Source organism: Sceloporus occidentalis, unplaced genomic scaffold, assembly GCF_023333645.1.
Source record: "Sceloporus occidentalis isolate IW3139 unplaced genomic scaffold, rSceOcc1.0.p SCAF_407, whole genome shotgun sequence".
In the NCBI taxonomy this organism is placed as follows: domain Eukaryota; kingdom Metazoa; phylum Chordata; class Lepidosauria; order Squamata; family Phrynosomatidae; genus Sceloporus; species Sceloporus occidentalis.
Genome location: NW_028317387.1, coordinates 268,484 through 282,675, shown reverse-complemented (window position 1 = coordinate 282,675; position 14,192 = coordinate 268,484). Strand labels below are relative to the sequence as shown.

General features: G+C 41.9%; 1 protein-coding gene across 3 annotated transcripts in view; it reads left to right on the top strand.

The window, feature by feature from the left end:
• The window catches only part of GRB10 (growth factor receptor bound protein 10), a 111,382-nt gene that overhangs the window by 29,494 nt on the left and 67,696 nt on the right, over nucleotides 1-14,192 (top strand). For all 3 annotated transcript variants that reach the window (XM_089506657.1, XM_089506656.1, XM_089506658.1), the window contains exon 2: nucleotides 2,508-2,646. In XM_089506657.1, the coding sequence (XP_089362783.1) occupies nucleotides 2,508-2,646 (139 nt within the window). The remainder of the gene's footprint in view (nucleotides 1-2,507; nucleotides 2,647-14,192) is intronic.

Here is a 14,192-nt window from a genome sequence, read left to right as displayed (position 1 = left end):
GATTCATGGCTAAGGGATACCCCATCAACTGTTTAAAGAAAGCATTTAGAAAGGCAAAATATACCAGCAGAGATCGGGCACTCCATGAAGACAAGGTAGACAATGGTTCCCCACAAGTGATACGGTGCATTGGAACTTATGACTGTTACTCTACTGAGGTGTCAATGATTTTTAAGAGGCACTGGAGATTACTGACCATTGATCCAGACCTAAAAGATGTAATCGGAAATAGACCAATGATTACATATAGACGTGGCCCTAACCTTAAAGACATGCTTGTACATAGTGATTTTATGACTGATAAAAAAGAGAAAGGAACGTGGTTGAAATCCCAACTGGTTGGTTCACATTCATGTGGGAACTGTAGCTTTTGCAAATATCTACCTACTGTAAAAACATTTCGGAATCCCGTGGATGGCAGGAATTATGAAGTCAGACAATTCATAAATTGTAAAAGTAAGGGAATTGTATATGCTGCTAAATGTAGCTGTGATAAATTGTACATAGGGAAAACCATCCAAGAGTTCCGTAGACGTATATCCCAACATCTGGGCACGATTAGGAGGAAAGAAGAAACATCTTTGGCCCGTCATGTTAATTTTTTCCATGGTGGAGATCTAGAGTCTCTGAGGTTTTGGGGTATCGCTCAACTTAAACTTGGTCCACGAAAAGGGAATCTGGATCGATTACTATTAAAAGAGGAAGACAAGTGGATCTATAGACTCAAACGTTTGAGTCCTCTAGGTTTAAATGAAGGTTTCTCCTTCTCAGCCTATTTGTAGATTCTAAATAATAGGACTCTGATTAATTGTAATACTGATTATCTGATAATGATTTACTTATTTTATATGGAGGTATGACCATATTATGGAGACTTACATTGTGATAGGGATATTTGGGAAGGGAATTATTCAATTGTGAAGGGTATAACTATGTACGGTAAATATGCCAAAATGATGTAAATTTGCACTGGTGTTTTTTGGATGTGGTGCCTTGGTGTTTTTTGGTGTCCGTTGTGGGATTTGAACCCTGGACCCCAGTGCTGCAGGGCAACGGTGTAGGCCACTGGGCCACTGTGCTGCCCGGCAATTTGCATCTAGTAATAGGAGTGGTTCTGAGTAGAAAGGAACATCTATGATTGGTGAGAATAACTGTCAGTCAATTTCTTTGACTGCTCACCTTTGGGAATTGGAGAGAACCACTGCCCATCATGTATATGGAATTCTATTGGACTATGTGGGTGATGTCATGCTTAGTCACCTTTAAAGCAATTGGCTGGATCTGGCAACACATCTAATACATCGGTAACTATTGGATATGATTGTTCCCTCCCCGAATCCGTGATGTCACTAACAAAGGAGATATAAGGCCAAACAGTCTCCATTTTGGAAGCCATTAGCCCAGACCTCTGATGAAGCTCTGAGGAGCGAAACATGTCAGGGGGGCTACTTGTCTGAGTTTTTAATTAGCCTCTGTCACTGGTCATAATTGAATTATTTCTGTTGTTAGGACTGCAGCCATCAACAGTATGTACGACCTAATATTAGTGTTACACAGCTTATGTTACTGTGACGTATACCTTTTATAGTAGGACTGGTGATACTGGTGTTTTTAAAAATCTTTTTTTTTGGTTATACCTTTTAATAAACATATTAATAAAAGTCATGTTTTAGGGTGGGGTTATAATAAGGGTATTTTTTGATCCCGGGAACGGGATTGGTCAATTATAAGAGAGGACCGAGAATTCAATATCGTAATTACTTATTTATTAAAGATCACAAATATTACATAAATCCAAAATTAAGCAATGTGAGTGTAAAATAGAATGCCTATTAAAATTTATATGCATTAAAAGTAAACATACCAGCCAGTCTCCATATGAAGTCTAGCTTCTGTCTCTCGGTCTGCCCCGCATTATAAACAAAGATCTGCATATATATAGATATAAAGTATAATAAATAGACCTGCGTATCGCTACCTCAAAAATGGTACAAACGGTCAGAAAAAAAATCAGAGGAAAATTACCAAGGCCAAGCTGTTGATCGTTTTTACAGAATAGCCAAAACATTCTAATCTTATAACATAAAAACATCTTAGGTAATATACTAGTCCTGCATAGTTAAATCCTTAATCATACGTCTACTGGGGCCTGTAACATTACTAAAATACTCAAACCAGCCAGTCTGGCACCAATAACCATGCCACATTCAAAGTCACTTAAAACCACTTTCTTCCCCATTCTGATGCTTCTGAACTTTAACAAGTTGTCTTGGAGTTGCTGCCATGTGATTGGCTGACTAGCTATTTGTGTTAAGCAATTAAATAGGTGTAGTAATTTTTAAATATAAAATTATGCCATATCAAATGTAGCCTTCATTTCTCTGTAAAGTGTATATTATGGGTATGTAGTAGCATGATGACACGCCTTGCGTACAATACTACAGGCAAATATCAATTTGTTGGTAAAGGGAAAAAAATAATGCAATATTTTTGTTTTCCTCCATAAGGCGTCTACAAGAGGAACAGCTACGTACCTCATCTTTACCGGCAATCCCAAATCCGTTTCCAGAACTTTGTACCCCAGCAAGCTCACCGTTTCTTGCATCAGGATCCTTGCCTCAAAACGAACCTTCCGCCAAGAAGAGTGTAAGTGTATGATAGTACAAAGGGGTTTTGTACACAACAAAAATGTATACATTTTTATATCTTAAACAAATCCTCCTGTACAAGGTCACTTATTTTTGGAGGATGGATACTATTCCTTCAGTGGCAGAGTGGCATATAGGGGGGTATAAGGCATATCTGGGGGGCAGAGTGGCAAATAGGCAGTTAAGAGGCATATCTAGGAGACAGTGACATATCTGAGGTCAGAGTAACATATCTGGGGGCAGAGTGGCATATAAGGGGTATAAGGCATATCTGGGGGCAGATGTGCATAACTGGGGGCTGGTTGGCAAATAAAAACACAAAATCCGACTTCATATTAAGGTCTGACTATACGACTAAGATCTAGATCCCCTGCACGCAGACAACCTCCGCTGCTGCCCAGCACTTCCGCTAGGGCTTCCATGACAGACCACCGGCGTGACATGACCTTCCCTGGCGGAAGTGCTTGGTAGCAGCGGAGGTTGTCTATGCAAGTCGTGCAGACTATCACCGGGTGCTCCCACTGGACACCAGGGAGTCTGAAGCACGGGGATGCATTGGTAAGTCTGGAAGTGGGACAGAGTGACATATCAGGGGGCAGGTTAGCAAATAAAAGGAAATAAAAACAAGAAATGCATTTTCTTAATCATAGTTTTTTATTTGAAAAAAAGTGTTTACATGGGAATTAATATTTACAAGTAAAACTTTTTTCTTACATTCAGACTCTTTTTTTCCCCCTTAATATTCAAATTTTGGCGGGATCATTTTATTATCAGGGTTGTCTATATGCAACTATATTAAAATAAATTTGGAAATGGATAGAGGGTTACAAATCAACAAATCTGTATACGGATCACTGTATGTTATCGTATACCATATCCAATGGATAAAATAGCAATATAGGAAAATATGGATCACAAGTTTGTTTGGCCTCTTGATTGCCTTTCCCCAACCCTAAACAGAGTCTTACATATTCTTTATGACCAATATTGGTAAGATATGTCCTCAGATGTTTGAGGGAGAATAAGAATACCCTAACTAATCTCTAAGAAGGGAGAATTTTATAAATTGAGTACCAACCTGTCATCTTTAAGGTGCTAAACAATCCTGAGAATTGAATTACCAGCAGATGCTATCTAAGTAATGACACAGTAATGACATAATCTCCTTTACTAGATCATATCATCCCAGAATATACGTAGAAGTGTGTGGTCTAGAAGTTGGAATACATTTAGCAATGGCACATAATCTAATTATTCATCCTATGTTACGGTCCAGCTAGTTGCCCTACCCTATGAAATGCAGGAGCAGCTGTTCCTTGGTTTACAAAACATAAATACCGAGAGTATCATCTTTAATTTATCCATCCAATTAAATTCAGACAGCACTTTATTATGGTGATTATTACGGTGAAGAGTTGAAGATATCCACCAGGGACCTTTTCTTATGGTTGTTTGGATGATATGATTACTTTTGATCCAATATGAATTTTAAATCTGAGATGATGGAAATATTCTGATTTTGTAATGCATCGTTCATCTCTACTTCCCTTTTTATAGATCTGTGTTAGCCACACGTAAGGTGCTTTCAACCTTGGTAAATAGTGTCTTCAGAGACTTTGATAATTGATAGCGTGGAAGCAGTTAGTTTAACCATGATAGTTGTCACGAACACACCCTACTCCAAGCATGCGTGTGACCTGGTTCTGGTGGTAAAAGAGTTAAAGTTCACTGTCTGTCTGCCCGCCCTAGACTGGAAATAGTGATACAAATATCCACCCTTAATACCACCCACAATTAACTATAATGATATAACTAATATCAAAATAATGCTGCGATCACCAAGACAATTTATAAATGGGGTGCCTTGGTCCCCCAAGTGAATGTGACTAAAAAATACACCAAAATAATCTAACACAATATGTGATTACAAATTACAATAAAATGGTCTAATCGGGTAACGCAAGTCTTTACCAAGCAGAACTTAATAAAGGAATATTTCTTATGAACAAAAAACAGTCACAGTGCATACAAAAAAGATGATAAACAGATTTACACCAGACAGATAAAATTAAACTACTCACTGACTACTCACTGAGTGGTAAAGTAACAGTTTTTCTGTCCGTAGGGCTCCGGCAAGGAAAGATGGCGACTTGCTCAAAATTTGATCTTGGCCCCTAGTACGCACACTGACCATTTTCCTCTCATTAAATTTATACCTTTTCCAGTTCATCTTGTGTTTCCAAGCCGGCCCAGAGGTGGTATTTCTTGTAAATTATGAAGTCCATAGATATGTCACTACTTATGACTGAATACCACAGACTTCGCAATTTCTACCAAACGGCTTACGTTGTACTCGCCATGTTTGTATTCTTCTTGTAGGGGGTGCTTTCCCCATTCTAGATACGCACAAAAGGAGGTTTGATTATGAATCTATGAGTTATTATTGTGTTTATATGACCCTGGAAGAAATGGTTTCCTGACTGCTAGTGGTCACTTAGCATATCAAAGCAACCACTATCTATGAGGGGATACAGGCATATGGTGAATGACTCAGCTAGTAGACGTAAAGCAGGGCCAGACTGGGAATGAAAAACAGCCCTGGAAACATTTGGAGACCAGCCCCATATAGTTTATCTCGCGGTCGAGCTCTTATACCCACACGCACCCCTTATACATACCCGAGTCTGTCATAAATCTACTCACCCTCTCCCCGGCAGAATGCAGCGTCGGGTTTCCTCTTCCCCTCTGCACGCCCCCTTCACTTGGTTGCTATGGAGACCCGTCTCCTTCCTGCTGCTGATAGACGCCGGCAATGAAGGAGTCACGTACTCTGTGTGATGTAATTTTGGTGCAAAATTCAAATAATAAAAGCCCCTTTCACTCAGTAATCAGTGCTCAAGTATAAGCTGATTGTTGTCTCTATACCTAAGCATTCCTGTTCATATCTACCCGTGTACCAGACCTCCTTTTATGAATGTTGACCAGCGTACCTTGCACCCTGCCCCGACCATTTGCGTGTGACCTGACTTGCATTTTGGATTCTCGCGATCGCGGCATTTTAGGGGTTAATTCCCGTTTTGTACGGGGCTCTGTTGCTGGTGCCCCCAGCAAAAACGAGCCCCCACAAGCCCTTTTATGACTCCTGTAGGCATGGAAGCCTACAGCAGTCATCAAAGAGACTCACCCCTGCAATGGCTGGTCTATAGACCAGCTATTGCGTCCCAGCTGCCAGAGGCAGCTTCAGGGACAGGGGAGAGGGTTCATTGGTCTCCACATGAGTGTGGAGACCAGCCCCAACCCTCCCCTGCTGCCCGATCGCTCCATGAGAGCGACAGTGCAGAGTTAACCCCTTCAATGCCACAATTGTGTACGACACATTCGTGGCATTGCAGGGGTTAACATTTGTCCCCACAAGCATGTGGGGACTAAATATCAGTCAATGCTGTGCTCCAATGGAACATCAGCATTGAAAGAGTTAAAAATCTAAAAAATAATTAAAAAAAAAACAAACCAGCACTGACCTGAAAGTCCAGGGTGCTTCCAGGTGAAATGCTGTGAGTTTAGTAAGTGGGCTGATGATGATCAGATCACTTCTGACCAACTGTTAGTTTTAAAAAAAATCCTGGCTCCTTACTTTTTTAGCTGGCGCCTAGATTCACAACAAATTTGTCAAGCCCTGCTTTAGCCTCCAAAGAACCAGCCAAAGCTATGCATATGTGATATCACTGTACTCAGGAGATGTTGCTGAACACATATTGGGGTGGTGTTTGACAGTGACATATACCAGGAGCTGTATATTCGTACCTGATTCACAATGTGTATGTAACCCCCCCAAAAAAAAATCTAGGAGCCAGCTAAAAAAGTTAGGAGCCAGAATTTTTTTTTTTAACAAAGTTTTATTTTTCCTCGAACCCCTATTTTTTTGTTTTAAATACTTATATTTTCGCTTTTCTTTTTTCCCCCGCTCTCCTCCGACGTGACCTCTCCCCATCACGAGGAACTCTTCTGTGAGCCCGCCCCCTGGAGTGTCAAGTGGTGAAAGGGACGGGACGAAGAGCCTCACTGAGGCGCTACTGCTCAGCAGCACGTGGTCTGCAAACAAACGTTCACGTGGTGTTGCCACGAGGTGAGGTGGTAAGACCACGGTGTGTGCACGCCGGCCGCTTTAATTTTATTAGGCGGCCGGCTTGCACACACCGTGCTGCCCTGTGATCAGGGCCAGTCTGACCTTGCTCACGCGGGCCGCACACTGAAGTCCGGCGGGCCGCACGCACCCAGCCACTACACATCACAACTCACTCCTATCACACCTAGGCATCACGTATCAGGCCTATCATACCTAGCTATTACACATTACCCCTCACTCCCATCACTCTCAGACAGCTGCTTTCTTCCTCCTCCTCCTTCTTCTTACCTTGAGCAGAGCTAGAAACTCCAGAAGATGCAAAACAGGGTGGGCCAGGCGAGTGGAAGCAGGCCAGGAATGGAAAGGAAGGGGCGTGTCAAGACAGACACTCGGGGGAGTGGCTGGGAGTATAAGAGAGGTGGTAGATGGCAAGATAGTCCCTCACCCTGTCTCTATATTGGTGCTGGCTCCTGCAGGGGAAGCACCACCCTTTTGAGCAAGTCTGTTGCTGGTTCCCCATCACAAAAGCACGGTGTGCGCACCATGCTGTGACCTGGCGCCTGGGATTTGTTGAGCCCTGGTGTATATATATACCGTATTGGCTGCACTTTCCCCCCCACTTTAGGTCTTTAAAGTGGGGGTTGTCACACCAACTGGTGAAATGCATACATGGACTTAGTACCTGGTAGAGATGGTAATGCCAATTTCAGCATGAGAGGGGTTAATTTGATTGTATAGGCATATGGTGCCAAAAGGTAAAGATAGATTGGTCTTTTGAAGCTGGGACTCCAACCAGGGCCCTCTGCAAGGTGTGAAATGTTACAGTGGCGGTGTATTTTTCTCAATCACAGTTTTTCTTCAATATGAAAAAATAGTTTACATGAATTAATAAAGAAATAAACTTTTCTTACAAGAATAATGTGATCATTGTTTTGTTCCACTGAATAAAATGGAACTTTTTAATCTAAAAATGTTTGCAGTAGCAAATGTTTTGATTCCATTATGTCCAATGTATTTCATTTATTAGGGCCTTTTAACACTTTTGCTTTCTGGCTCGGGTATGTGTAAGGGGTGCGTGTGGGTATAAGAGCTCGACCACGAGATAAACTATATGGGGCTGGTCTCCAAATGTTTCCAGGGCTGCTTTTCATTCCCAGTCCAGCCCTGCTTTACGTCTACTAGCTGAGTCATTCACCATATGCCTGTATCCCCTCATAGATGGTGGTGGCTATTGATTTTCTGTTTGTATATAACATATGCTGACAAACTGTGTAGATACCAAAATTTTTAAAATACATGTATTCCTGTTAATTAGATAAAATACTGTTTTACCATTCCACTAATGTGTATTTTTTCTTTAAAATAGCACCAAACTTTATTTAACATTGATTTTGTTTTTTTAAAACATTTTTATTAACGGAAAGGAAAAACATTAGTCAATGGCTAGGATGTCAAACATGAATAATATTCTTGTGTGTTTTACAGAAAGATAAAGAATATGGTTAGTATAGAAATTTGTCAGCTAGGCATTAATATCAAACTTTAATTACAGAAAAATGTAATCTTCAGTTTAAGATCATGTGGCTTATTATCAAACTTAATACCACATTCAAAGTTATTCTCACTTCTTTATATACATTTGTAACCAATTGACAATAAAAATAAAAAAATAATAATTTTATTAAAGGTGCGGCCTATATTTGAGCCAATGCGGTATATATAAATTATTTTTATGAGCAAGTCCTAAAATTTGCGCTATACAAACAATTCTCGCATGGAAAGAGTTAAAATACTGGCATGTGAAATGCCCATGCGGTTTCTACTTTAAAAAAAAAATGTATGATTTGATGGGGTAAATTGAATTGGTCGGGTTCAACAATGTCCAATTAACACAGGGGGAAGGATGACTACATGCTAATTTCCAATTTGAAAATTGCACATGTCCCAAATGTGGCCTTTTAGCCCCCAAACAACCTGACAAACTCATGCATCACTATACTCAGGAGGGGACAGTGACATATACCAGGAGCTGTAAATTCATACCTAAATTTCAATATGTGTGTGTGTGGGGGGGGACACACAAAAAATACTAGCGAAAACTTTGAGAACTGGTGGTAGAATAAGTGTATTGAAAAAGTTACTATACTAGCATTTGAAATACCCTGGGATGTCTAGTCTTCAAAAATATATGGTTTCATAGGGTAAATTTTATTGGCCGGCTTTAAAGATACCTGAAATAGCACATAGGGCAGAATGACCAGATTTGGGAAAAAATGGTTTTGAAATAGCAAAACTCTACTTGTACTTATTGCCCTATAACGTGCAGAAAAAAAGCATAAAAACATTGGCTATTTCTAAACTCAGGACAAATATTATTATAATTATATTTTATTTATATAGCGCCAACAATTTACGCAGCGCTTAATACAGTAAATATATTCAAGGGGTATGACAAGACGAGAATTGACAGACGTTAGGTGGAGAGAGCTGCCCTGCTCGCAAGCTTACAAATAGTAGAATCTATTTAGCAGTTTTTCTCATTAGTTTTTATAGATGAGTAAAATATTTTATATATAACTTGTGTAAATCTGAAAGAAGAAAATTACAACTAAACACGAGCACCGCAGAAATGTTGCAGCCATTGTAGCAAAGGGGATAAAACAAGTAGTTATATAACATTGTTTATTATTATTATTGTTTTATATAGCTCTATCAAATTCCGTAGCGCTGTACAATGGGTACACAGGACATAACAAGTAGTATGTAACATAACAAATTTACTAACAGAGACAACAGGTGAGGAGGGCCCTGCTCAAACGAGCTTACAGTCTAGTCTTGTTTACCTATTTAGTTTTGGGCCTAGGATGACAAATTTGATTAATATGAGCCCATTTTTCAGTTAAATTACCATGTTCCTATATTTGAGTTTTATATGTTACCGTAGGTATGCTGTTGCTAAAAACATATGGTCACAAACTTCAGAATATTTGCTATAAATTGCTTGTAATGTCCACACCTTCGCTTGAAGCATGCTAGGCTATACACACAGTATCTTCCATCGCTTCACTAAATCTGGTGGACTCAATATGCTGGGGGCAGGCCAAATCTGGATTTTGAGGGCATAGCAAACATCTTTCACAATAGGTTAGCACATCTCTCAGCATATGTGGCCAATAAGCATAGAATCTTTTAAATTTCATAATTTCAATCACCTGAAATAGGTGCAAGCATAAGAACTTGAAATACTTGTAGATACAACCTATTGCTTATTTCTAGGTTAAATATTCTTACCAATAATCCACTTTGTGTGCTAAATTGGAATTTATATTTCATCAAGATTTAGTCCTCTTTTTGTCTCTTTCCCTCTATCCCTCTCTCTCTCTCCCTCTTCCTCTCCCTCTTCCTCACGCTCTTCCTCTTCCCCTCTCTCTCTCTCTCTCTCCCTCTTCCTCTCAATCTCTTATAAAATTCTATAGGAAATTCTAATAATGGATCTTCCACCTGACTGGCAACTAAATCCTCACTAGGAAAATATTGACCCCACTGAGCAATAGAGTTCTGTATATTTTCTTGCTTATCACTGTCCTAGTGATGGCTTTCATTTGAATTGATCCGATAGGGTGGTCAGTGTTCAGGTCTTCCCCCTTTATGGACCCTTGCTTTGATATTAAGGTAGGACTGGAACCAAACTACAAAATACCCCTCCATGTAATTAAAAATACATAAATGCAAAGTAATGCAAAAATCAATTTAAGTGGGAACAAGGGCTGCCAGCAGATAAGCAGGGAAAATGAATATGGCAAATAGAATTTTTATTTTCCCTTGGCAGCCTTTAAATTAGAGATAACACAAAGATAAAGGGAGGTATTAGAGCAAGGGCCATGTGAATACCGACCTTAAGTGTTCTGGCGCCCTGTGCGGACTACTCCTCTGGCACCCCCCAAAAAATAAAGGGGAAAAATCTCCCCCCTCTGCCCCTTCTCACTATCTACCACCTCTGCCCCTTCTCACTGCCTTCCCCTTCTGCCCCTTCTCACTGCCTACCCCCCCCCCCCGCTCTGCCATGGTGCGTGCTTCACAGCTGAGTGCCAGAATAATTCCGGCGCTCAGCATGAAACGCCGGCACCACGACGGAGTCACGGAGAGTGAGGGGCGCTGAGCGGTTGCTGAAAACTTTACGATCGACCGCTCTGCGCCCCTGCCCGGGACTTAAATTAAAACACTGGTTTCATTTTTTGTTTTAACTTTACTTAACATCCTCCGTGTTAAATAACGTTACAAAAACTTTATTTAACATGGAGGATGTTAAATAAAGTAAAAAAAAACCCCGATGTTTTAATTTAAGTCCCGGGCAGGGGCCCCTGTTGCCATGTCGCACACCCCTAAGGCCGGCCCTGCCTCCCCCCAAGTCTGCATCTGATGAGGAAAAAAAGTCAATCTTATAATGCCTTTAAAGGATGCGAGGTCTTGCATACGGCTGGAGAAGTTTCTGCTTTCTCTTAGTGATGTCTGGATCATGAACGAATCGTTCTTTTGATCCGATTCTTTTCAGTGATCCGGATGAATCAGTTCAGTAGACTGAATGATTCATTTGTAATACTTCAGTCTGTGAATCATGCAGTTGTAACCTGATCCTAGAGTGAGTCGTCTGCACAGCACTCAGACACAGACTCTGGGATCAGGTTACAGCTCATTGATTCACAGAGGAACTATGACTCTTGATTCAGAGTCATTCAAAGATTCGAGTCATTCAAAGATTCGAGTCATTCAAAGATTCGAGTCATTCAAAGAGTAAGTGAAAGAGAAGTGTGGCTTAGTGAATGCGGGGACAAAGGGATTCTGGGGATGATTACGGGGGAGAGGGCCTCTCATTGTCACGGTAGGGTCAGAAAGAGGGAAGACTGCACTTTCACAGTCTTCCCCTAAACTGCGGTCAATGTGGCAATTTTTTTTTGGGGGTGTGCTAGCGGAGGGTGTGATTGCATGCTAGGGAGTGTGGCCCAAGGAAATATATGCCACTCTGCCCGCGGAGGTTGTCTACGCACATCACGCAGATGTGCGCCGGCTGCTGGAGAGTAGGATCCAGGTCCCCTGCAGCTCAGCTCAGCTCTGCCTTGGCTGAGGATAAGGCGATGGCCTCAGGGTACAGAGTGGCATAGTCCACCACGGTAAGAATAAATTGTTTCCCTGTGCTGGTGGGTATAGCTAACAGCCCCACAATATCTACGGCCTTCTCACTATCTACCACCTCTGCCCCGTCTCACTGCCTTCCCCCTCTGCCCCTTCTCACTGCCTACCCCCCCTGCCGCTTCTCACTGCCTACCCCCCCTGCCCCTTCTCACTGCCTACCCCCCGCCCCTTCTCACTATCTACCCCCTCTCCCTTTCCTTACTTACCTTGTTGCCGGAGTCCTGCGGTGGGAGCGTGAGGTGTCCGTCTTCCCACTCTGCTGCGGTGCGCGCTTCACAGCTGAGCGCCAGAATAATTCCGGAATCGGTACAGAGTGGCATAGTCCACCACGGTGAATTGTTTCCCTGTGCTGCTATAGCTAACGGTCCCACAATATCCCTCTCCAGGGATTATGTCGTCCGTATTCACCACTTCAGGGCGCACCAAGGTCAATGAAGCTCCAGAATCTCTCAGTCCCATGGTCACCCGGTCACCCACAGTTACACTCTGCAGGTTATCCTCCCTTTTCCCCATAGGCCCACCCACAAGCAAAACTGATGGTGCCCCTTCAGGGATGCTCCCACCTCCACGAGCAGGTTGGGGTGGATTTCTAGCGGGGCAATTAATGCTCAGATGCCCAATCTGGTTGCATCGAAAACAACGGTGGGCATGCGACTCACCAGACATAGCCTCTACCCCATTGGCAGTTGGTGGTGAAGTCCTCACTGCTGATCTTGTGGATGATGATGGAACTGCAGCCCCTCTCCATGTGGAAGTACCAGCTGACACAACTCCACGCCTAGATGTACGAATGTCGGCGTAGTCATCTGCCAGCTCTGCGGCATCCCTAGCTGTTTTCGGCTTTCTTTCTAAAATCCATTCTCGTAGAACTTTTCCAGGACCATTAAGTCATTAACGGCCTCATAGGTAGTAACTTGTACTCCAGTAACCCATTGCTTGTGCGGGGTTTCCAATTGTGCAACATATAGAATGCAGCTGGATGACGCACTCTGCTGAATGCTCCTAAACTTTTTCCTGTAAGCCTCAGGAGTAAGGTTAAATGTTTTTTGCAAGGCAGATTTGATTGCCTTATAATCGTTATCAGTCTCTGAGGGAAGGGACACAAACACATCCAAGGCTTTTCCTTTCAGTTGTGGGGTTAAATATCTCCCCCACTGGTCTGAGGGTAGTTGGTGCTGCCTGCACACTTTTTCAAAACCTTTTCAGAAATACATCCAAATCAGTCCCTTCTTCCAGGGAGGGTGTTGTGGTCATGGCCTGTTTTATGCAAAATTATGCTAATATTTAAATACACAATTTAGACAAAACACATCTAACAATACAACAATAAATTTGATTCAGGAATACATGATATACTTTAATAATTCCTCTAGCAGTAAAACAATATATCGAAAAAGCTTACCAGCTTAGTATCAGCATATCAATTGACTCCTTTGGTGTTCAGTTTCCAAAATGGCTCTAGATACCAGGATCATATAGAAGACTTTAAAGGATTCTTTCAGTAGTAGTTTTCTAATTTTTAGTTACAATACTAGGCACTAAACTAGTCCTAGCTTCTTGGCACTTAACTAGCCCAAGATGGAAGAGCAGCTTTCTATTTCATAATTTTTCTTTGGCAAACTGTCGCAGCTCTCTTACCTTCTGCCATGCTGCTTCCTTCCACTCCTTCCAGTCTCCTCTGCCCCTCCTCCTTCTTCCTGGAGCTCCTGATATCCCATTGTGCCTGGTATAGCCCACATGACTTTTCATGTAGGTAGCCATTATCTATGGTCTTAGATAAACAACAGATGTACACATCACTCACTCTCTAGTGCTACCTGGTGGTAGAAGTAATGCACTTCTTAAACAATAGAACTAATTGGTATTGTAATGTATGCCACAGTTAGGGGAGTGGTTTATCCAAAGGGAGATACAGATATTGCGTCTGTGACGGGGATCACTAATATTGCACGATGCACGATACGTGTGGTGGGATCTGATGCATTACTGTTCAGTAAGGAGTGAACAGTGGACTGCAGCTTTGGCCATTTCTAGCTCATGTCTCCTTTGTGCCCCTCTTCCTGTCAGCCTTTCCGCAGCTTCTCTTCCTGCCAGCCTTTCTTGTCTCTGCTTCTCTTCCTGCCAGCCTTTCTTGTCTCTGCTTCTCTTCCTGCCAGCCTTTCCGCAACTTCTGTTTCTGCCAGCCTTTCTTGATTCAACAGCAGGCAGCAGAGAGACATCACCTGCAA